The 23821-nt window shown below is 43.3% G+C and overlaps 1 protein-coding gene across 3 annotated transcripts in view; it reads right to left on the bottom strand.

Moving 5' to 3' along the window:
- PKP2 (plakophilin 2) overlaps positions 1-21928 on the bottom strand; it is a 73639-nt gene extending 51711 nt beyond the window's left edge. For 2 of the 3 annotated variants that reach the window (XM_081130821.1, XM_081130822.1), the window contains exons 1-3: positions 21639-21928; positions 7891-8003; positions 6885-7537 (exon numbers count right to left, since the gene is read on the bottom strand). In XM_081130821.1, the coding sequence (XP_080986947.1) occupies positions 6885-7537; positions 7891-8003; positions 21639-21861 (989 nt within the window). In that variant the 5' untranslated portion in view covers positions 21862-21928. Of the gene's footprint in view, positions 1-6884; positions 7538-7890; positions 8052-21638 lie in introns of all 3 variants that reach the window. The other variant, XM_081130820.1, reaches the window with a different exon arrangement.
- Between the last annotated feature and the right edge of the window lie 1893 nt (positions 21929-23821).

The raw sequence follows: 23821 nt of genomic DNA, 5'->3' as shown, positions 1-23821 counted from the left end.
TTATGTAGACACGTTTGTGTAATTATAATTAAGTATATATGAAAAGTTTAATTTCACAGAAAAGTTTTCTATATGTATTACTGTAATTTTAAATTTACACTGAATAGGTCTAGTAAATGTGTGTATTCACCAGTCACACGGAGAAAACAAATGCACATGGCTGTGAATTTTATACACATTCTGTTTTCGTTTGCTTTGCTATTGTAATGACACTGAGATTATGTGGAGCTAGTAGCATATTTTTGTTCTTTACTAATTGTAGGTATTTATAGTGGTGATAAAATCTGAGGCAGTTTGACACAGAGAGGATAATTTATAGAGGATAATTAAAATTGCTTCCTGTAAAAAACTAAACAATAATTCCCAAATGCCTCATAGTACTATATTGTTTTCTCCCCTTTTATTTCTGCCCGGAGGCGAGTATATTAGGTAGTCTATTTCAATGCCCTTCCTTAAGCATTGAGTCAGAGAAACTACTCAGGACGCTAACATCTTAGAACTGCTAACATCTTAGAATTGCTAACATCTTAGAACTGCGGCCAAACATATGCCTTGAAGCTAACTTAGGACCTTGCTTCGGCTTCAAAGAAGGTTACTCCTGATTCATTCCAGGTTATAAACTTCGTGGGAGGGTGTTTTCCAGTACCTGCCAGGAAGCATAGTGAGTAAATTCTCTTGTATCAGGCTAACCCACAATATATGCACATGTGTTCAGATGTGAATGTGTTGTGCTGTGAATGGTGTGTTTGGGTATGGGTGGATGTGGCACAGGTGAGGGGATAAATGAACCTCATGACTCAAAACTAATACCCACTCCTTCTGAAACACATGTTCAAACACAGAAGTGTTACCTCATGAGTGTAAGAGTATTAAAAATGGGGCAGAAATAGTTCTGGCATCCATACTGAAAATTATATAATGATCTCATATTTTAAAATGTTGTGCCTCGGGAGTCAAATTTAATTGGTAAAAAATGCAAGCTACTACTATTAAAACCAGAATTTGAGTCATTTTGAAAAAATATAAACACACCTTTTAAAAGAGATGGAATATTTTACATGCATAGACTCCACTGCCTTTACAGAGAAATCAAAACTCTACCAGTCTCAATTTCAATGGTAATTTTAAGTCTTTACAGGTGTTCTAACTGATGAAAGGTCACTCATAACATAGAAATAGCCTTCTGTTTAATGCAGGGTTTTTTGTGTTTTTTTTTAAAAGATTCAGCCATTAATCCACTTTGTAAGTCATAAATGACTCAGGAGAGTCTGATTTTCCCAAAATAATTCCATTACTCAAATCCTTTATTTTCCTGAACATGATTCACACAGAAGCTCTGCATTCACTCCTAGCCAATCCAGTGTCACTGTACTTTATCATTAAAAATAGTTCCCAAACTGAATGAAGACTTCCTCAATAGGTTTGCTACAGTTGTCGGGGGTTCAATTTTCTGTTTTGTTACCATCTGTGATGCCCAACTCTGAAACACGGCTTATGTTTTGACCACAGTCTGGCTCTAAATCCTGCCATCCTTAAGCCTCCCTCTTCCCCCACCTCTGCTGGACCAGCCCATTCTCCAATCACATGACTTTTAATCCTTTTAACACTGAAGGCATCTTCAAGAGTCAGTCTCTGATTTTTCTAGAAAGCCACTCCTTCTACCTAATTATTATTTATTCTTCAACACTCAATTCAAATATCCTCACTTCTGTGAAATCTTCCTTGTGCACCTATCCCCAGCTAGAGCTTTTCCTTTCCTTCTCTGTTCTCCTATAGGATTCCTCCCCTCCCATCCCCTTCCTTCTCTTTTTCCCTCCTTCCCTCCTTCCCTCCTTCCCTCCTTCCCTCCTTCCTTCCTTCCTTCCTTCCTTCCTTCCTTCCTTCCTTCCTTCCTTCCTTCCTTCCTTCCTTCCTTCCTTCCCTTTTCCCTCCTTCCTTCCTTCCTTCCTTCCTTCCTTCCTTCCTTCCTTCCTTCCTTCCTTCCTTCCTTCCTTCCTTCCTTCCCTTTTCCCTCCTTCCTTCTTCCCTTCCCACTCACCCATCAAGCACTTCCTGAAGCCTGCAGAAATGTGGCTTGGGGCTGGGGCTGGGGGAAGGGGAGATCAGGAAGAGCAGCAGTTTTTGGATTCCATTATTCCCTGAACATACTCTCCGGTACTGAGTCTTTTCAATATATTGCTAGTGAATATGTTAAAATGATGTCAATGTAAATGAAAAATGTAAGAGGAGGCAATGTAAAATATCCTTGGTCAGAATATGAGCTATTTAGCAATAAATAACAAACGGCACTTTTTTATGTGTGCGATCCCTCAGCAACCAGTGTTCCTGCCAGCTAACAGCAAGGCCCTGAGCGCGCTGGTTCCTGGAGACTAGAATAGGGCTACACCTCTGAAGGCCAACAGACATGCGCTGATGAATGGAAATCTCTTGTGTGTGGTCACAGATGCTCAGGAAATGCAAATTCCCCTACCTCACAAAGATTTTTCAGTGTGATGAAAGCAATGCATTGGAAAGATGACTTTGGAGAGGATACGTGTTTCTAGAGACAGTTTTGAGGGCACTACAAGAGTCTTGGTGGTAGCAATGAAGCCTTGAACTGAGCTGTTAAAAATTAAAATAGTTGAAAGAGACTTGAAAACTCAAAGAACTAAAGAAGTTGGTAATTAAGAGGATGTGGAGGGAAGTTGATATGACATCTTTTCTGCTCTGCGCTGCCCTACATCACAAACTTGATTGGTGACCCCCTTTCCAGATCCAGCCTCTCTCCTTAATCTCCTTAGCACATGGCACGTTTGTTCTCTGAATTCCTGTATACACTAGTATGTACCATACAACCTAGCACTTGGTGACGTATCTTTCTTCTTCACTGATCCTCTCTAGACCATCATGTGTCCCACTCGATTTTTCTCTTATGGTGTTTACTACAGTCCTGGGTACACTGGAAAAATCTAATATTCATTTGCTGAACCACCAGTCCCCCATAGGTACAGAAATCATATCTTCAGAAAAACTGATCTAGCAGTTTTTACTTGGTGATTTTTTAGACCTTTTTCATCAGCCTGATTTAGAACAGGTACTGACTGTCTCCATATTTTACTTCCACGTCTTGTTTTTCAGCTGTATTAGTAATTGTCTGACCATTCATTTTTCTTTTGGAAAGAAAGATCCATTATTGTTTAATACCTTATGTCATTATGCAGATTTTTAGTCTTACCTAGCTACTCTCTAGGAATGGTCCATGAAGGTGAAAGAACAGTTCTTTATAGGTGGGACTTGTATTAGACATAAAAAGTAGATTCCAAAAAATAGGGGCTGTATAGATTTGAAATGTGAGACAATGCAAAGGAGAGCAGCCTCAGGGGCAGAACTCTCAGGGGACAGCCTAAGAAACTGCAATGAGCCAGGGAGCACACCAAAGCCAAGGAAGAGAGTCAGGCATACACACTACCTTGGTCACTTATCTTCTTCAATATAGGAAATACCTCTGACTTTCCTTTCCATCCAGAGCAAAATTTTCAAAGAGAGTTCATTTCTGTGATTTCTGGTCTCTAGGATGGCAACTTTAGGAATCATCAAGAACAGACTTATTTCCCTTTATTTTAAATTTCTTAAATTTAAAGTAATTTTTATTTTATTCTTTGAAATATAATTTTATTTTTTAAAATATAATTATTCTAATAAAATTTACCCTATTGTTAAAACAATAACCTGAAATAGTGTGGTTAATACTCCTTCCAGAATTTGAGTAACAAAAGAAACTAGATGGTAAAAAGGAAAGAACTTATATTTCATTTCTTCCTTCTTTAATTCCTTCATTCTTTCTCCGTACACTTATACAGTGACTATTGTGGACCTACCTCTGATTTAGGGTGCTAAGAATATAAAGATAAGACAAGCTCACAAGAAGCTCAAAGTCTAGAGGGATAGCAGGTAATGAATAACCATAACATATTATTCTAGTAGACTAGAGACACCCACACAGTGCAGTTCACTGGGGCAGTTAGGCTAGACGGAGAGGGGAGTGGTCAGGGAAAAGGCATATCTGAGCTAAGCCAGGCAAAACCAAAGCTACTAGGGAAAAAGGGATGACAGACAGATAGATGATAGACAGACATAGATAGATAGAAGACAGGTAGATGGACGAAGACAGGAAATATATGAATGGACATCTTCCATTAAGGAAAATAAAAGAGGTTCCAAGTGGTCTGAGTGTTTGGGGGGGGGCATTTGGGGATGGTGGTGATGAAGGGTAAAGATTAGAAAGGTGAGACTGGAGTAAAAAGCAGGGGAAAACACGGGCCTTGAGTGTCAAGCTAAAAAGCAGGAAAACTTGGTGGAATTATGGAAAGGTTATAAACTGGAGAAATAATTAGACTTGGGAAATTTAGTTTAATAGTGTTAGAGAATGGTTCTGAGAGAGCAGGACCAGAGATAGACCGATGCAATGGAGGTGGAAAGAAGAGTAAAGATTTAAACCCATTAAGGAGATAAAAATATGACTTGGTAATATGTGACTGTGGAGGAAGAAGACAGGAATGACTTCCAGGCTTGTAAATGGTAGGACTTTAGTATGAGAAGATGGTTAGGAGGGGGAGGTGGGAAGGAGCTGATACATTTAGTTTGGGATATACTGACTTTGGGATGTCCAGAAGGTTATTGGAAATACAGACTGGGGCAAAAGTAGGTTTACATGTTTGTATGAAAATAATACAATAATTAATAAATAATATAAGAATAAACTGTGTGTTTTTCGTACTTACAACTGTAAACCTACTCTTGCCCCACCCTGTATATACAAAACTAGAGTTCAGGATAGAGGGCAGAGCTGAAGATGAAACTCTGGGAATCACAGGATGGAAGCGTAGTACCCAGAGCCGCTCTGGAAGAGCAGCGGGACTCGGAAGAGAAGGAATACCGAAGATAACCTCTCTGGGCACGCAGAAACGTCTTTTCAGAGAAGACTAAGAAGAAATGTCTGGAGAGGTGAGTGAAAACCAGGAGAGGCTGGTGCCCTGAAAACCAAGGGAAGAGAGAATTTCACAGACAGTGGTGTGAAATGCTGCCCAGAGGTGGAGTACTGTAAGGACTTAATTTGGGTGTGCTCCAGAACTAGCAGTAGGGTAGTTAAGGGTACGTTATGGGGAGAATGTTTCAGTCAAATGGTGGGGACTAACACCATATTGCAGTGGGTTGATGAGAGACTGGGAGGTGCCAGGGTGGTTTAAGAAGGAAGGGGCACAGGGATGAAGGAAGAGAAGAATGCCAGTTGTTGGAGGATGTGGCGTGATAGCTTTGTCATTGTTAAAACCATTTTGTTAAAACTGTGCCTGGCACAAATCTTAGAATGTAGTAGGCGCTCAATAAATTTTTGAATTAGCCATTTAAAAGTCTTGATCAGCTTTTTCTTTCCATAATTACCTCATGCATTTTTCTTCCTTATAACTGTGTCCATATTGACAAAGAACTGTTTTCTACAAGAAATGTTTAAAGTCTCATGCAAATATTTTGTAAAAAATATTTCCTGCTTCAAGTTTAGACTAGCCCTAACAGGTTTTATCAGCAATACCTGCACCGTCAATGATTCTACTGTACAATTTCACTTAAAGTGACAATTAAAGGTAACAACTTCCATTAAGCAACATTAAAAATCAAACAAAAATCACATATTTAATGTTTTACCATAATGATACATTATTATTTCAGGACTTAGTGACTTAATCATCTGCCCATTTCTTAAACCTTTCTCTTTGTAACTTTCTCCTCAGTTTATAAAATTTGTGCTTCAGCATTAAACTTGAATAAGGGTTTAGTTCCAAAGACCAGATTAGTCAAGCCATAGAGTAAGATAGGCAAAGGAATGACTTTGAAAAGTTAATTTTAAAAATTATTCGGTATTGCCAAAAAATACCCTTCAGATCTTCAAATCAATGATATTAAAATCAAAAAGTAGCCCTTGCCTTAGTGGGTTTGCTCAGTGGTTAGAGTGTCGGCCTGAGGACTGCAGGGGCCCAGATTTGATTCCGGCCAAGGGCAGGCACCTCAGCTGTAGGACTGATCCCGGCTGGGGTCGAGCAGGAGGCAACCAATCGATGTGTCTCTCTCACATCAGTGTCTCTCTCTCTCTCTCTCTTTCCCCCCCACACACTTACTCTCAAAAGCAATGGAAAAAATATCAAGTGAAAATTAAAAAAAAAAAAAAAAAAAGTAGCCCTTGCTGGGTAGCTCAGTTGGTTAGAGCATCCTCCCGATATGCCAAGGTTGCGGTTTAGAGCCCTGGTCAGTACGCATATAAGAATCAATCAATGAATGCATCAGTAAGTGGAATAAGAAATCACAATGTTTCTCTCTCTCTCTCCTTTCCTTTCTTTAAAAATAAATCAATAAAAAATTTTTTTAATTACAAAAATTTCTTTAAAAAAAAGTATTGGGTATAAAAGGAAGGACCCATCTAAAAATTAGCTGCCTTTGCTTTAGTTCTGTCGTTTTATGGTAGTAGTTATCAAAATAGCATTTGAGGTTCACTCGGCACCTGGAATAAGCCTTTTTACCATTTCCCTTCCTTTATTTCAAGAAAATGCCTGCACTGACAGTTTCTCGGCCTGCTTTGGAGGCAGCCCTAACACAGCCCAGAGGCAGCCAGCCACCCCTCCGGCCCGCACCTCATTCGCAACCGTAACAGACGGACTGACCATTACATTTCCTTGCAAAGCCGCCACACGAGCAGGTGGCCCGGCCTCTGTCCCTGCGGTAAACAGGCTAAGCCGTCCATTAGGCCGCTGCCTGAAAAGTCCTCATTTGATCCCTCATCTCCGGACACCTTTCCTGGCGGCCTCGGCGCCGCTCCCGCTGCGGGGGCAGCGCGTGCGGACGCGGAGGGGCCTCACCTGAGCTGGGCGTCTCTCTCGGCGAGCAGCGTCCCGCTTTCTCCCGCCGCCACCTGGCCCGCGGTCACGTGCGCCCTCCTGCCGCCCGCATCCACCGCGACGCTCGGCCCGGCTTCCCTCACGGTGCGCGCGCTGTGGAAGGAGCTGTGCTGCCAGGACTGCACGGCCCTGCTCTGCGCCGCGGGCTGCAGGGGCGCCAGGGGCCTGAGCGGCGCGAGCACGGCGCCGGCCGCCGGGAAGTTCTCCTTCTCCAGCAGGTTGCTCAGGCTGTGGCTGGTCGCCGGCCGGGGGCGCGCGCCGTCGAACGCGGAGTCGCTCAGGGCCGCGTACTGGAACTGCCTGAGGGAGGCGTCGCGGTAGCGCTGCCGGCTCGCCGGCCCCGCCGAGAGGCCGACGATTTCGGAGCGCGCGTACCGCGGGGGCAGCAGCAGGGTGGAGCGCCGGCTGTCCTGGCGCCGCACGAGCCCCGCCTGGCTGCTCCGGCTGTACTGGAAGTCGGCGAGCGAGTAGCGCGCCCGCTCGGGGCTGCTGTCCGGGGAGATCTCCAGCCGGCGCAGGGGCTGCCTCAGCGACCGGTCGTCCACCGACTTCTGCGAACTGAACCGCGCGGCGCCCCGCCCCCAGCGGCCTTCGTACGTGGCGCTCCCGCCGGCCTGCGGGCGAGACAGAGCTGAAGTGAGGCGCCCATCGGCTTTCCTCGCGGCCGCGCACCAGCTACGGCGCGAGGCGGCCGCGTCTCGGAATCGCGTGGAGGAGTCGGGCCCTTTCTGGCTGGAAAATCTCTTTTGAAACAAGATTTGGTTAATTTGGTCAAGTTATTTGCGCTAGGATTTGACGCTGTTTCAAGTCCCTGGTTTTCTACGGTGTCCGCGCAGTGGCAATCTTCTCGTAACGCATTTAGGAAATGGTACTATTTCGGAAAGACAACATTAAAAAAGAAGCTATGGGAGCTGAAAAATGTTTTTAGGGTAATGTGCTGACGAGCGTTCCAGTGTCGGGAGCCTACCTTCAGCATGTCATAGGTCCTCGGGGCAGGGGACCGCCCGCCGGCAAAATCGTTTTCCACCAGGTGCAGGTTGTAGACGTACTCAGGGACGCTGCTGGCTCGGTGGAGGGTTCCTGCGGGCAAGCACGGCGTTACAGTGATGTCAGCGGGCCCATCAGTAGCTAAACATTGTATAACGACAGAACATTTTTAAAAAATGTATCTTTATTGATTTCAGAGACAAGAAAGGAGGGGGAGAGAGAGAGAAACATCAATGGTGAGAGTCACTGATGGAGCCCGCAACCGGGGCGTGTGCCCTGACCGGGAATCGAACCCCGATCGCCTGGATCCCAGGTGGACGCTCAGCTGCTGGGCCACGCCCGGCCGGGCAACTATAGAACATTTTAAGTCTAAGTATTAAGGCCAATAACAAGTATTAGATTTATGTTAGTGCTTTTAAGTGCTGGGTTAACATCGCCCTTGGATGTGGCCAGTGATCAAAGGTTATCACAACATTCTCTACAAGCTTTTCAAAATAAAAGGTGAATTAAAAATATAGATTTTTTTTTTTTTTTTTTTTAAGGAAAGGGAAGAAAGAGGAGATTTTCGCAAAAATCCAAAAATGTTTGTTTGCTACAATGCTGAGAAATCTGGGACTCACGTATTGGCTTAGGTGGGTCTGTACTGTAAAAGCTCAGCTGCTTAAGTCAGAGAACTCCATTCCCAGGGCGGGACCCCCAGAAGCTACCTGAGAAGGCTGTAGGTACAGGCAATAAATGCAACGGTGACTCAACACTACTAGATAAGATAGCTCGGATAAACAACAAGGTGGCTCAGTGTGGTCAAAGCAAACTAGCAGGCTTGAAAAAGACCAAGTCTGGGGTGGAGGTCTTTGGCATGTGAGGGTGAGGCAGGAGAGGAAAGCAGCCTCTGCCCTGCAAACGAGTGCGGTTTTGGAATCAGCGGGGTTGGCTGGTTCTCAGTTTGGTGGTCTAACAGCCAGCCCACTTACCTGCAAACACTGAGTAGGACACAGTCCTGCCGGCTCAGCTCTGGGGGGCCTACAGGGACTGTCAACTGATGCATGTCTCTTAAAACACCCCTCTGAGAAGCAGGCCGGAGAAGACAGTGTTGTGGCCCTCTTCTACATCTTGATCCATCTCTCAGCTTTTTGTTTGTTCTTCTTTCATAATCTCCCACCGCCTTACCAAGAAAAAAAAAACTGGCCAAAATAATCCAAGGTCTCTAAAACCTAGGAAATATCTAGTTCCTTAATTTTAGCCAAAATTTTTCTGTCATGTAGCATTCTTTTAGAAATCGGAGGAAAAATATACTCAATTAATTCTTCTAGGCTTCAGAGACTTGTGAAAGATACCGAGAATAAAATGCCACAGGCAGTCTCTTTCCAATATAACTGGAACACACCAACATACTTTTGCAAAAAAATTGTTATAAAACTCAAAGTTTCAAAGACTAACAATAGATTCACAAGTTATTTTGAGGGGTAGGGGAATGGAGATTGTTGTCAGAGTACTAGAAAGAATGGATCCATGCCAAAATGTGTGTACATGTGTCATATTTCCTGGAGCTAAATGATCTGGCTGGTAAACAAGTTTTAGGCCTTGAGGGGTCCTGGGGGAGGCAGCTGTGGGTTTGTGAATGTCACACTAAAGACTAGAGAAGTGGAGGTAAGCGAGGCCTCTCTTGTTTCTAGAGGGCCGATTTCTCCACAAGGGATGGTAAACGGTCAGGGAGCCCCTAACTTTTAATCTCCATGACAGAAAATGCCTGAAACTAGGACAATGAATGGGGGAAAGGAATCTTCTCTAAGACCCCAGAGCAAAGGCTATCAGTGGCCTTAGAACTCAACTCTCAATGCCTACCTACCTCAGGCTCCTGCCCAGGCTGCCCACAGTCCTCAACAATGTCCTCACTGTCCCCACTCCCACCACCCACCCACCCCAGGCTAACAGAGAGGCAGGGCTGCAAGGGCCCCGCTGGTGTGGGAAAGAAGGCTAGCTGAGCAGGTCCAGGAACATCCTGGCTCTGATTCTGAAAGGTCTGGGGGCCAGGGAGCCCTCAGCTCTGGGGTGTGTGTGTGGGGAAGCGGGGGAGGGAGAGTGTTTAAACTGTGCCCCTCTCCAATAAAACAGAAGCCTTTTCTACAGAGGTTATGGCAAGGCAGAAAATTATTGGTCAGTTGATATGTAAGAAACCAAAGTTATTACCTTTAAAAAAAGTAGTATAGGGTTATCCATGTTCAGAATTTTAGATTGTATGAACACTACATATATGAAAACCAGGGACAATCTAGAATGGGAAAATACTACTGGCATATATGGATGGCTGCTAGAACTATTAATTCCTGTTACTCTATAATAAAGTGGCAGATGACAAAAGAGTGTGATTTTAGGAATCCAACAAAATTTCTTCAGTGGGTCCCTCTAGCCCATCACCACCTATAGTGTTCCAGGAACAGGTAGATATGCATAAACAATTACTGGAGGGGAAGGGGCGTACTTGCATCTTTAGGTTGAGATTCCTGCAAGGATTTTTAAAATGTGTATGAATCTTTGGACAGGACCCAGGGAAACAGTGTATCCTATCAATATAGCTAATCATTGAGTTTTATAATCAGGCCTATTGAAGTAAGATGTTTAACTCACATGGTTGTTGGGGGTTGTAAGGCTTTTTAAAGCAACTTGTATGGTCCTTACATTTCAATATTACTTTTCTTTCAGGAGCTCAAGTTATTTTATATTTCTTTTCAATATTCTGTGATGCAGAGCCAGCTATTATCATTTCCCTTTATAAATAGGGAAACAAATGACCTGCTTTAAATTGCAAAGAGAATCAATATCAGGTTTGAACTCTGGGTTGCTCCTCTCCACTGGTCTCTCCTGTTGAAGTGCACCGTGGCTTTTCTGAAATTGTTATGTATTAAAGCCTTGAAGGGATTATCATATAGTTTTTGATATGAGGACCAAAAATGATCATTCTCCTTCCTCTAGAACCTTTGTCTGGGCAACTCAGAATACTCTGTAAATATTAATCCTTTATTTGCTGACACAAGTCCTTATAAGGAAGCTTCTCCCTGAGTTTTCAGATGAATGAACTGAGACCAGTTTACTGGTTCCCAAAATAACTACAACGTGGTTGGTAACAGGGAATAAAATAAGATTGGATATTTAAATCATAGACTCTCTTCCTCTGCCAGAGAGGTTGTGATTCCTGATATTCAACCTGCAGGTTGGCACAATAGATGGTTTTTCTGGTTAAAAGGCCAGTCTCAAACGACAAAAATTTGCATAGGCAGTCATGCATTTGAGATCAGTATAGTGGATTAAAGGTGAATTAGCAGCTGTGTTCTAAGATTTTAAAGAAATTTTGAACAAGGTGGAATTTTTTTTTTTTAAAGATAAATATGAACCAGGATGGAAACGAATCTCTTTAAGGAAAGTCCTTATTTGCTGTTCAATCAGAGAATAAAATACTATATGCCATAATAATAACTACGGAACATATAAAATAATTCAGCCATGATTATTCTCCAAAACTAGACAAAAGAGCAAACAAAAACATATTATACAAACAAGCACACCCTGTTTTAAATATATCCAACAAGAAAATCCACATTTTCTAACATGGAAAATGAGGGTGTGACTATAATTCTAAGGATTTGTTTACTTCACAAAAGGAGGTGGGTATCTTCCTAAACCAAAGAAATCTGTGGACTTGGTCTGGAGCCTCCACTCTACCGCTTTCTACGTGTCTGGTCAAATCACTGAGCTGCCTCAGTTTCTCTCAACTCCAGCTACTAACAGAGTTGCTGAGAAAGAGGTTTACCTGAGAAAGCATACATTCAAAATGCTTACATGCAAAAATGAGATATGGTTTTTAAAACAGGATCTGGATCACAAAAATTTGCTTTTCCAACTTTTTCATGAACTAATCTGTTCTAGAAGCAGGAATAACTGGTGTGCAAGCTTTACATTGTGTTGTGCCTCAGAGTTTTTATCCTGGTAAATTTACCAGTGGTATTGAATTTGATTTTTTCTGGCTACTTTTCTTCTTTTGTCTTATTAAATTTACTGGGATGACACTGGTTAATGGGGTCATGTAGGTTTCAAGTGTACATCTCTATGATATGTGAATTGTACATTGCATTGTGTGTCCACCGCCCAAGTCAAATAGGTTGTTTTTTATTGACACAGCCATTGAGGATCTGAATAACATTATTGTGATTTTTTTGGCCACTAGTTTTACTTGCACCATGCATTATGTATTTTTGGTGTTTTCAAAAGGAGGTGATGATTTATAGGGAATATTTCACATTAATATTAACTCAGGCAACATTATCCAAACCTTTTCTTCTAAGAACACCATGGACATTTTATGGAATTCACTTTAAGGGAAATAAAGGAAGCAGTTACAGATGACGTTAAACTCCACCCTCCTCAAATAAGAAGCAGTTCGGGTCAAAGCAATTGCAGGGGTGGAGCTAGAGTGGGGTGGGGCTGGAGGGAGGTGGGGCTGGAGGATGAGGGGGATGGTTTTGATGGAAGGGCTCCAAATCACTCAGAAGATGGCAGAGCTATAGTAGACCTTACAGGACAACGCAATTCCCTCTCTTTCCTGGTCTAAATGTTAATCTGCACGATATACTATCCCTGTGAGGAAAATATCTTGATTTCTGGTCATCGATGCAAGTATTATCCAAAATAATGGATTATTTTAGGGTTAAAAAAATAAGCTGATTTCCATAATCAGTTTTTTCTTTGTGGGTTTTGTGAGCAGCTTTATTACCTAATTGGTTAAATCTAATACACCTATGAAATCACGTTGAGAAACCTCTATTTTGACACCATTACCTGTATCTGGGCCCATTTTAAAAATTACCATTTTATGGTAAGTAGATGCTAGAGAATTGCTACACAAGCAAGCAAGCAAAGCCTTTATATAACCTGCTTCTATCAGAGAAGAGAATAGCGTTCATAGTCAGCAAAGCGTCTTTTCTTTCAAGCTTCTAGCACCCCCTGAGCATGCTTAAAAAACTGAATTAGCTCCAAAATGAGAATGTGCAGAGGTGGAGGTACAAGGAATTCTCACAAAAACAGATATGGTTAAATGTATGAGGAGATGAAGACCACTCTCAGCAATCACACTATCGACATTCAAGACAATGTCGACATCACCCTGAAGGGATCCAGTTACTGTGAAGGGCCCCAGAGGCACCCTGCGGAGGGACTTCAGTCACATCCATGTAGAACTCAGTCTCACTGGAAAAGAAAAAGAGGCTTCAGGCTGACAAACGGTGGGGAAATGGAAAGGAACTGGCCACCATTCGCACTATCTGATGTCCCGTACAGACAGAGACCGAGGATGTCGGGCCAGGCTTCTGTTACAAGATAAAGGCTGTGTAGTCTCACTTCCCCATCAATGTTGTTATTCGGGAGAATGGTTCTCTTGCTGAAACCCACAATTTCTTGGGTGAAAAATACATCCGCAGGGTTCGGATGAGGTGGGGCGTTGCCTGTTCAGTGTCTCAAGCCCAGAAAGATGAGTTAATTCTTTAAGGAACCAACGCTGAACTTGTATAAAATTCAGCTTCGGTTCAACAAGCCACAACATCTAAAATAAAGGATGTTGGAAAATGTTGGATGGTATCGATGTTCCTGAAAAAGGAGTAGTTCAGGAGGCTGATGAATAAATAAGATGTAGGTTGTCCAGCTGTAGAAACAAGATGTCAGGCGATTCCTTAGACTTACCAGTGACATTTTAAAGATGCAAGAAAAGCTGTGTATTAATTTGGGGGGAAATGTATGCACAGAAATCAGTAGGCATTCACTACTGGTGCCGATTTAAATGCTACACTTAATTGTGCTCACAAGTAGTTGCCTTGGCAGGGCATATTCACAATGCCCTTTTTGGTGGAAAGAGAATTTGGAAGTTTAAAAGCTATCACCTCTGGTATTTGGTCTTTCTACAGCAACCTGTGAGTAACAACAGCTCTCTTTCTCTGCATACCTTAAACAAATTTCACTTCTTTGGGGGTGGGGAACATCTGGCCTGCAGGCCACATACAGCCCTTGAAACCATTTGATCTGGCCCTGCCCAGGCAACTGTAGGCAGGACTCGAAATTCAATAAATCTAGGAGCTTTTTTCATAGCTAATTTTTAAGTTAATAATTTCCTATGGCCTGTGAATGATGTTATAAATATCCAAATAGCCCCTGGCAGAAAAAAGGTTCCCCACCCCTGCTAAGAGTAAAATTAGGGGCATGCTATTACAGGTGAAGCATGGGATCTTGAAGCTTATTAGAAGAAATCAGTATAGCAATTCATATTTCAGTGGCTCCTTAAAGTCATTTACCAGCAAAAGCAGTAACTTAAAAGAGAACATGAAATATGTTAGGACCCATCGAGAACCATATATCAGGACTCTCCGAGTTGGTGATGCATTTTTATTTGTCTGTGTGGGAATATAACATAGGATTCTTTCCCCTGGACTTACATTAAAAAACAAACAAATCTTTATCTTCTTCTATTCTTACTTTCTAAGAAAAATGACCAGATATTTATGGAAACCACCATTTCACATTTTGCATATAACTCAGATAAGTACTTTCTCAGGCTGGAAAATGAGTAGCATTTGTTGGTTTCAAAAACTATGGTGAAAAAATATTTTAGAGCACATCAAAGTCTAATAATGTCTTGCACTTTTGAAAAATTAACAAAATGTGTGCAGTGGTGATCAGGTGATCACTGTGTAATTATTATTACAGTTAACATGACTCACATAATCAACCCTAAGAAACAATTCAGTGTACTGGCTGTATAGCTACATAGTATTGGCTGTGAATTCTTACGAAGTTGAATATGCCAGGAGTTGGTGGTGGTGGTATAGAGGTGAGCGTAGCTGCCTTCCAACAAGGTTGAATATGCCAGGGACACACCCAGCTCTCTTGGGAGAATGGGCCATATGCTCCTTGTGCCACTGTGTGACTAGTCAATGGATACACCAACCAGCCACCAGAAGTCCTTATTTTTCAGAAGCCCTCTAAGCAGTCTGAGATTATCCTCTGATACATCAGTTCATAGCATTTTGGGGCCAATCTTCAAATGACTGCTCTAGATAACCACAGAAATACATATTTACAAGGCTGTTTCATAGGTCCATAGAATGTATTTTGTTTGAGTAGCCAGAATATGTGATTATAGAATTTGTGATTATAAACTGGTACCTTAGCACACTGGTAAAGTACTAAATTGCTACACCCTGGAAGTTTCTAAATCCCTTAATTCTTGTAATTTGTCTCCTTACTTCGGCATTCCTACCGATTCCCTTGCTGAGATATCCCATGATGATTACTTCAGAACTGCAGTGACAAATATCACATATTCTCACAATGATGCAACAGTCAAAAAGATGAATTTTTATTTATTTATTTATTTTTGCTTGAAAAACCTCACTACAGGTTCTCATAATGAGTCTTAAGTCATGGTATTTCCACAGCCTCCCAACTGCCAGGGCTAACCTCTTCCCTCCCAACTGATTCATACCTGTTATCCTTTCTCCTTTAAATCTACCAAATCTGGCAAGTGTGGTTTCAGAAAACCCTTGCATTTTCCATGTTTCTCCCCTGCTGAAGCATCTTCTGTGACTCATGGTTATCAAATCTTTACCTTGTATTTAAGATCTCCCTCTACAATGTGAGGTGGAGGAGGGGTGAGGGAAGCCTGCCTATTGAGGACACAACTGAACTGAGTTTTGAGGGGCTTGCAAGAGTTAACCAGGCCCAGAGAAGGGAGGGAGGAGTGCGGCAGGGGCAGGAGTAGGAATACCAACTAAGATAAATGCACATGTTTGTTTGGTGGGCCGTGGGAGTAATGGTGATAGGATGACGTTTGAGAAGTTGCAGGCATTAGATCACGAAGACCTTGGAATGCCATGCTGAATGAGGATTTTACTCCTGCAGATAACAGCAAGAAAATAAGTCAAAGGAAAACACATCAGGAGATGATTTGATGAGATTTTAGAAAATTTGCTCTAGTAGCCATGGGGAGAATGGATTGGAGTGAGGCCAGAATAAAACAGGAAGAAGGTGTCTTATCTTTCCAGTAAATTTTTACCTCCTTGACATGAAGACTCACGTCCTTTACTTCCATGTCTAGTACAGTCCTGCATCAGTATTTGACAAGTTACTTGTTGATTAGTCATATTTCCTTGTACATTTAAAATATGCTAGTTACACAAATTCAGTTTGCACTTAATCCTTCAGGCTGACATCTATCCTGTGGATTCCCACAGTGAAGCCAAAAGTGAGGACAGTGGTTGCTTGTGTGTTTTTGTCTTAGAGTGGATGGAAGGTACTCAAATATTTTCTACTATTTCTGTTATTCTGGGACTATTGAGGAAGAAAAATTTCTTTCCCCAAAATGTAGGCAGACTTTCTTTCTGAGTGGTTAGAAAAGCTGACTATGCTCATTTTGGTAAGGTTAGCTCTACATCTGGATCATATATATTTACTGTTATTCTCTTCTCTGTATGGCTTGTATATTTATCTGTAATATTTTGGTGGCCTATAATAAGTTCCTATTATCTGTCAAGAAAAGTTCCTGTTTTTCTCCTTCAAAGAAAAAAAGAAATCAAGATGTGATCCTTCTCAATCCCATCCCATGGATGTATTACTGAGATTTAAGATTTAGTGGGAATAATCTACTAAGCTTCTGAGCAACATTTTCTTCTGAAAATAAAGAAATTGCTGAAATTTAGTTGTAATGCTTTGGCAAATTAATATTGTTAAACTTAAAGCTGATTATTCCAAGAATATAAATGTGTGAATTCTTTTAATGGTAATGGCAATTGTGTTTTCTTTTTCTGGAAAGATGCATTTTTCTCTAAGGCTACATACTGGGTCCCCTAGCTCATCTTTAAGCACTTAAGAACATACCTGTTTTTATGTCCAATATTCAATCACCATTAACTGCATTACACAAAGATACACAATAGATTTCTTAATATTTCTATTGAAAGAGTACCTGAAATTCTATTATTCTTACCCTAATAAGGCAGGAGAGTGAGATGGCTCATTGTAACACAAAGATTAAGATTTTTCCAAATTTTGTCTATTCCCACTCACAACACTGCCTTTTACTGTTTACTTCCCCAGGAGAAGTATGGTATTTCTGTCTTCACACATTTGTGAACATGCCCAAAATAGCAGGAAAACATTTATCTCAGAACTGTATGATTTAAAATTCCCAAATGTCACCTGAGATAGAACCAAATGGTCTTATTATTGGCCATATTAATCAAGTATGATTTTTAAACACCAGAAGTCTTAGCAACATGTTTTCATCATATTTCATTACTATGATTGATAGGTTACCAATAATGTGTGTGCCCTCTCAAAAAATAATTTTTATTGATCAGAGCAGAAGTTCAATTTGAGTGTAAAATCAATAGTAACTATTTGAAGATAAAAATAATGTAAATACATATAGCCTTATTTTAATACATGGGACCCACCATTTAAAGCTGGTATCCAAAACAACACTTCAGAAGGAGCCAATGTGAACAATGAATACCTAGAATATCTCATTCAAGTGAGCTGCCCTGTGTTCCCATGATTGGAACCACTAGCACAGGGCACAGATAACATTAAAGGGGCCTTTACAAAAGCCTAAGTGAACAGCCTTCTCTTTAAGGGTAAATTCCTGTATCTCATCTGTGACAGAGCAAGGAACTTTTATAATCACACACTGTTCCATTGATTCTGAAACCTCTCTATCAGGTCTGCCTGATTCAAGACCTTACCCACAAAAGATGTGTTCTCACCATTTCTAGGGGCAGAGATCTCATTTTTTGTAAGCAGCATTGTGTTAACATTCTATTTCTTTTGATTAATTATAATCAGAAGAATTTCTAAAAAAGACACACTTTTTTTTTTTTGTACTCTCTGAAAACGATTTGTTAGACACTGGACAAAAGGTTGGCCATGAGCTATCTTAGGCAGATATGCAGGTACATTAAATCAGGTGGCACTAACTGGCATTTTACACTCAGAGCAGCATGGCCATGTCCCTACCACCCCACCATTGAACTCTTGTTTTCTCCCCTCTCCCAATCTCTCCTACTTTCAGAATGACTAGTCACCTCGCTTCCAGAATTGCTTCATTCCTGGCATTCCTTTTTGGCAATCAAGGAATTTGTACAGGATTTGAACAATGTCTAACTCCCCCTCCCTGCTTCCCCCCAGTAACACCTATAAATTGCCTTTTTTGCTACCTTAGTCAGTTTTCAGTCTTTTCTCCAGAATTCCCCCTGATCACAGGCATTCAAAAGATACTGACTAGGGAAACCATCTAAGTAAATGGCATGCCTCAGGTTTTTATGGTACATTTCTAAAGGAGTTGCAAATTTTATTAAGATATTGTTCACTGTGTTTTATAAGTATCACATACAACAATTTAAAACATGACTTTCTTCCTACACAGGCATCCGGGGGGAATAGTGTAATAAGCAAGTGATAGTATTTTCAAAGCATAACAATTAGGATATGGACACTTAAAATTTTTCCCTTTGCTAGCACTTGCAAGTCGTAAATGTCTTCTCTGTGATTTTTATAAAAGAATTTTTAAAATTCCCCACAATACAGACTCACGTCACAATGCTGCTAAACACCTCTGCCCTTCTACCCATGGGTTACAGCTAACTTTAAAACCGCTCAGCACAGTTTAAAATAACAGCAAAAGTTAAGAGTGATTTACGGTGAAAACCACCCACCTATATTAAGGCAGTAAAGAGAAACTGACAGGGTTAAAGATCCTTGCAGGGTATTTATCAACAGATCAGCCTCATATATCTGTTTTCAGCAGGTTATCTGCTGCCTCAATCTTACAGGTATGCCAACAATTCAGATTCTCCAGGGCCAGTGGAGCTAACAACAGTAAAAACACCAGGGTCATTTCTTCCCAGAATTTCTTGTGTTGATACAGGATTCTTTCCAGACCAGCACTGTTTCAACAATTGCTTGTCTGTTTCAAACTTTAGAGACGTGATAGTAATATGGAAATAATAAACTCACAACCATCAGGAGCCCCCCTCCCCTGGCCTGTACAAAGAACTTTAATTAAACAACATGCTTGAACCACCTCTGGTAATTGTTCCATGGCACGTTCATGTTAAATTCCTTTCAAGCCGATTGCTTTTTTGAGTCTCAGAAAGCTGAGGCTTTCAAGTAAGTAGGTGTTGTCTGCTGCCTTATCTCTCTGCCTGACTTGCACTTCTGTGTAGGCTGCTGAGTGCATTTCAGCTTGCTGGGAAGCTCCTGTTGCAATCAAAATATTTTAAACACTTTGTTCCTTAGTCTGAAGAGCCACTCAGCCAGTTGCCCTTAGCATTAGAGCAGAAGCATCATGACAGTGCACTTTGCCATATCAGTTCTGTAAACCATGAAGCATTCATGCTATTCCCACCTAAAATGCTCTTCCCTCGAGCCACCTCTTTATGTCCAATCCCACTGAATTTGGGGGATCTAAAATCCCAATTCCTCCAAGGAGCTTTTCAAAATTCCGTTCAGTGAGTGGTCTAATTCATCCTTCTAAACTCCATGATGTACTAGCTGTTCTTTTCTAAGGGTCACTCACCATTTTTTATTTGATAACGCATTTTTTAGAGGGAGGTTTCCTTCTCCAGACTTTAAACTCCTTGCTTTAAAGCAAGCAGAGTCTATGTTTAACTCGGTGCCCTGCATGAAGAACAGACTCATTGGATAGTTCTTGAATTCACGAAACAACATGAATGCGCCATGTTGTAGAGAGGACAGAACATGTGTGGGTTTGAGAGTAAGCGTCCAATAAATGTTGAGAGACCAACACATTCTACATATGTGAAATGACTCCTCATGTCTATCTCATATAATTGTTTTAAGGATGTGATAAAATGCAAAACATATTGTTGAACAGTGTTAGGCACACACTAGATGCTCAGCAATGCTCCCTTTCCTTCTGTGTCCATTCCCCACATTTATTGAATAGTTGATGTGTGATTGCTCTTTCCAGCAAGCCATTTTCAGAGGGTACAAAAGATGATCTAATGTGCATCCCTGTGTCCTCCAAGTAGAAGAAGCTAGTTTGGTTCCAGGGTAGCACTGGACCTGCACAGACTAAAGGGGTGCAGTGACTCCACTGGTCAAAAATGGGCCTCAGTTGTCCTGGCTCCTAAACGTAAATTTAGGTTTTTTCCATGCACTGTGGGAATTCTGTTATCTACACCTCCCACTCTCTCAGAACCACCTCAATTCTATTTAAGGAAAAATGGGAGGGGATTTAGTGTGTGATAAAAATCCTACTTTGTATTAATAACCAAAAAGCTTAACAATATAACTGATGAATGGTTTAAAAATTCAGGCTTGGAAGTTTAAATATCAGTTCCGCTACTTAGTAGCTGTGGGAACCTGAGTGTTACCTAACTGCTTAGTGTCCTCTTCTGTACAGTGGGGATTAAAGGATTTATCTAAAAACGTTTTTTTGACATAATGAACACAAACCACATGGTCCAATTCTTGGCACATAGTAGGCACTCAGTTACATTAACTATAATCATTAAACATCTCTGTTTACTTTCAAGTATGTAAATATTGACTGCCTGATCCTTTACGATTCTTTTACACAAACTGAAAACCATATGGCCTCCCACGGTCTGCTATTTTAAATGTCTAGTCTGAGCTACGAGCGTTTTTCTTTTTCCTGATGGGTTCTCCATTTGCCGTTGCCCAATTACTTAATACAGAAACAGTTCAACATTGCAGGAAACAAACTGGTATCCCAACTTAATTCACTGTTCATGAAAAAAATAAATTAATAAAAGTGGAACTGTGTGGCTCTGATCACCTGGCTTTTAGCAGGGAAGAAAATATTTCATGTTTTCTAATTTGTACAAGTAGTTTGCCATCTTCCTCACCTTCCATCTCCCCTATCAGTTACTGATAGTGTTTTACTTTTCTAAAACCCCTTTCGCCTCGGAGAGCCTGAGGAGGTGGGGGTGGAGGTGCCGGGGCTGGCGGGGCCAAAGTCCCCTTCCTCCCGCCCCCCCCCCCCCCCGCGGGGTGGTGGCTGTTCCTGGCCCAAAGTCTCCTTCCCAATTTTTTCACTTCCTAGAGCAACCATTCGCGCCGTGCACTGGGTGGAGCGCCCCGAAGTACCTGGGCGAGGCACCGCAACCCCAATTTACAGCTTGTGGGAGCACCAGCACTTCCAGGTTTTCTTCTTCGAAATATTCATTTGGATCACAGACTCTTTTTTAAAAAAACTAATAACAGCTAGGGGCGCCTTCCCCTAGAAAAAGGATCCTATCGAATTTCTGCATAAAATTTCAAAGTGTTTAGACGCCGGGAGCCTCTGGATTAAGACCCCTGGGGGAGGGGGGGCAGGAGGAGGGCGGCGAGGGGGGCAGGTTAAGGAAGCACTAAAATCCTGGGCTGAATTCTTTCGCACAGATGCATATTCTATGTGCATTTCATACACGTAGGTACACACAGGACAAAGCTGAGTAGGAGGTTATTATAGAAAAGACTGCTTTCCCCAAGTGAGCCGGTCTGAGTCCGGAGGCGCGGCTCGCACGGAGGCACCGGGAGCCACAGGTGGGCAGGACACCGGGTCCCGCGCCCTCGGAAGCGGCGAGTCGAGGCAGGGGGTGAGGGAGGGGTAGGGAAGGGGGCGAGGGAGGGTCGGGCGGTGCAGGGAGGCGCCGCGGCTCCACTCACCGTTGCCCACGAAGCCGCGGCCCTTCCGGGCCAGGGTCTGCTGCACCTGCTCCTGGATCCGCAGGCTCTTGGCCGCCTGGCCGCTGCGGCCGCTGCTCCCCGCCAGCTTCAGCTTGGCCTCGGAGGGCAGAGCCAGGCTGGAGCTGTCCAGCTGCCCCAGGATCTGCTGGCCAAGGACCGTCCGGATGTAGCCGCATTCGGCGGGGATGCCCGGGGCCGCCATGGGACCGGAGGAGGGGACCGAGCCGCTCGCCTGCCGCCAGACCTGCGGGCCAAGAAGCTGCGGCGGGGCCCGGGCCACTGGTGCGAGCCCCGCCCCGCCCCGCCCCCGGCCCCGCCCCGGCCCCGCCCCCAGCGCCGGTGAGAGGCCCGGAGCCCAACCTGCCCCAGGCCAGCGCACTGGACGCTGGAGCCGGGGCGCAGCGGCCGCGCGCGGCCACCCGGCGAGCTGCACCCGCCCCCGGGGTGGGGCGGAGGGCGCGGTCCGCGGGAGTTTTACTCTAGAGCCGCCCGGGGCGGCCCCGGGCTCAGGTGGCCCCGCTCGGCCTCCGCCCAGCGCGAAGGGGCGGCCCGCGGGCAGGTGCGCGCGGAGAGCCGCGCCCCTTCCTGGGCCCCGCGCCTCCGGGATCCCCGAGCGCGCTACCGGGTCCGCCGGGCTGACTCAGACCGCTCCAAACATGTGGTTTTCCTGCACCTGAAGGTGAGGAAGGGCTAGTCGGTCGGGCAGGAAAAAGCAGTAGGAGGAATCGTGCCACGATGACATGTGTGAAAGAAACGATTTTTTAAATAATACGGGAGTTTTTTCCTTCTTAGTACCACGGCAGGGACTGTGTACTGTTTTGCACAGATGCCGTCTCAGAAACATATGTTCTTCCTCACTGAGATCTTCTGTTTCCTCTGACAAATACACGTTGTACCCAGAACACGCTATGCGCACGGGCTCCTCTCCTACGAACACCCCCACACGGAGAAGCTCCAGCGAGGGGCGCCAGGGGAACAGCACGCTTTTAACAGGCGATGCTTTTTAAGGGCCCTGCTAATGTTGATGAAGCCCTCTTTATGACCGGCTCCGTAGGGGGCCCCGAAGGGGCCTCTGAGTTTCAATCTCATCTTCCACAACTTGTATTTATTGTGCTATTAATTGTGTTTCACACGTAGCTGACTGCTGAGGACTTGAGAGCTAAGCTCAACAGAAAGGGTCCTTGACCTTCCTCTTTGGACTTGAGAGGCAGAAAGAAAAACATCTATCCCTGGTATTAAGTAAGATCATCTTCCTTTGATTGCTTGGGTTTCTATGTTCACTTTCCCTCAAATCGCGTAATTACTGTAAAACTCCACTTATTCAGGTCTGGAGTGGCTCGGGAACACAGCTTTACCGTTTTCCTGTGCATGCCCTGTTATCTTCACGTATACCCTTGATGCACACAAGCTTCCAGGGGGCAAGGGGAAGTCCAAGGGCCGGTCCTGCACAAGGAAATGGTGCTAGTTCTGCCACCCTTTCCCAGCCAGCCTCATGGCTAAGGCCTTGAGGAACTAGTGTTTAAGTCAAATCATGTGGCTGGTAGGTCTTGGAAGCAATTCCTCCCATCCCAGCAGGACCAGTCTGGAGGGAGATGATACCTTGTGAAGAGCTCAGTGATGTAGCCAGATGAAAATATCCAACCCTGATACTGAGGTTCAGTTGAAAAGAGAGGGGTGAACAGAAGGGGGAGTGCTGATAGAGACTTCCCACAACAAACTCTGTTCCTAACCTCTTCTTCCTCCCTCCCTCTCCCTGGCTCGGCGCCTCTTTTGGCTGCTCTGAAGGACGATTTCAGTACCTGCCCCCCAGGGCCAGCTAGGGCATCCTTTGTTTTTTCGTGTGTGCCCGGAGAGCCATAACTTGACATGGTCTGCTCTGCCTCCATCTAGATCCCTCAAGAGGGGAGTGGAGAAGCTTTTTTTTAAAAAATTATTTGTTTATTTGATTGAACCAAACCTCCTTTACTTTTTTTCTCTCAAATTGATTTTTCTTTTTCTTTCTTTCTCTCTTTTAAAAAATATGTTTTTATTGATTTTAGAGAGAGTGGAAGGGAAAGGTAGAGAGAAACATTGATAAGAGAGAAACATCGATCAGCTGCCTCCTGCACACCCCCTTCCGGGGATGGAGCCTGCAACCTGGGCATGTGCCCTGACCGGGAATC

This window comes from Miniopterus schreibersii, assembly GCF_964146895.1.
Source record: "Miniopterus schreibersii genome assembly, chromosome: 2".
NCBI lineage: Eukaryota > Metazoa > Chordata > Mammalia > Chiroptera > Miniopteridae > Miniopterus > Miniopterus schreibersii.
Note: the sequence above shows the minus strand (reverse complement) of the source record. Positions and strands in the feature narration are given on the sequence as shown.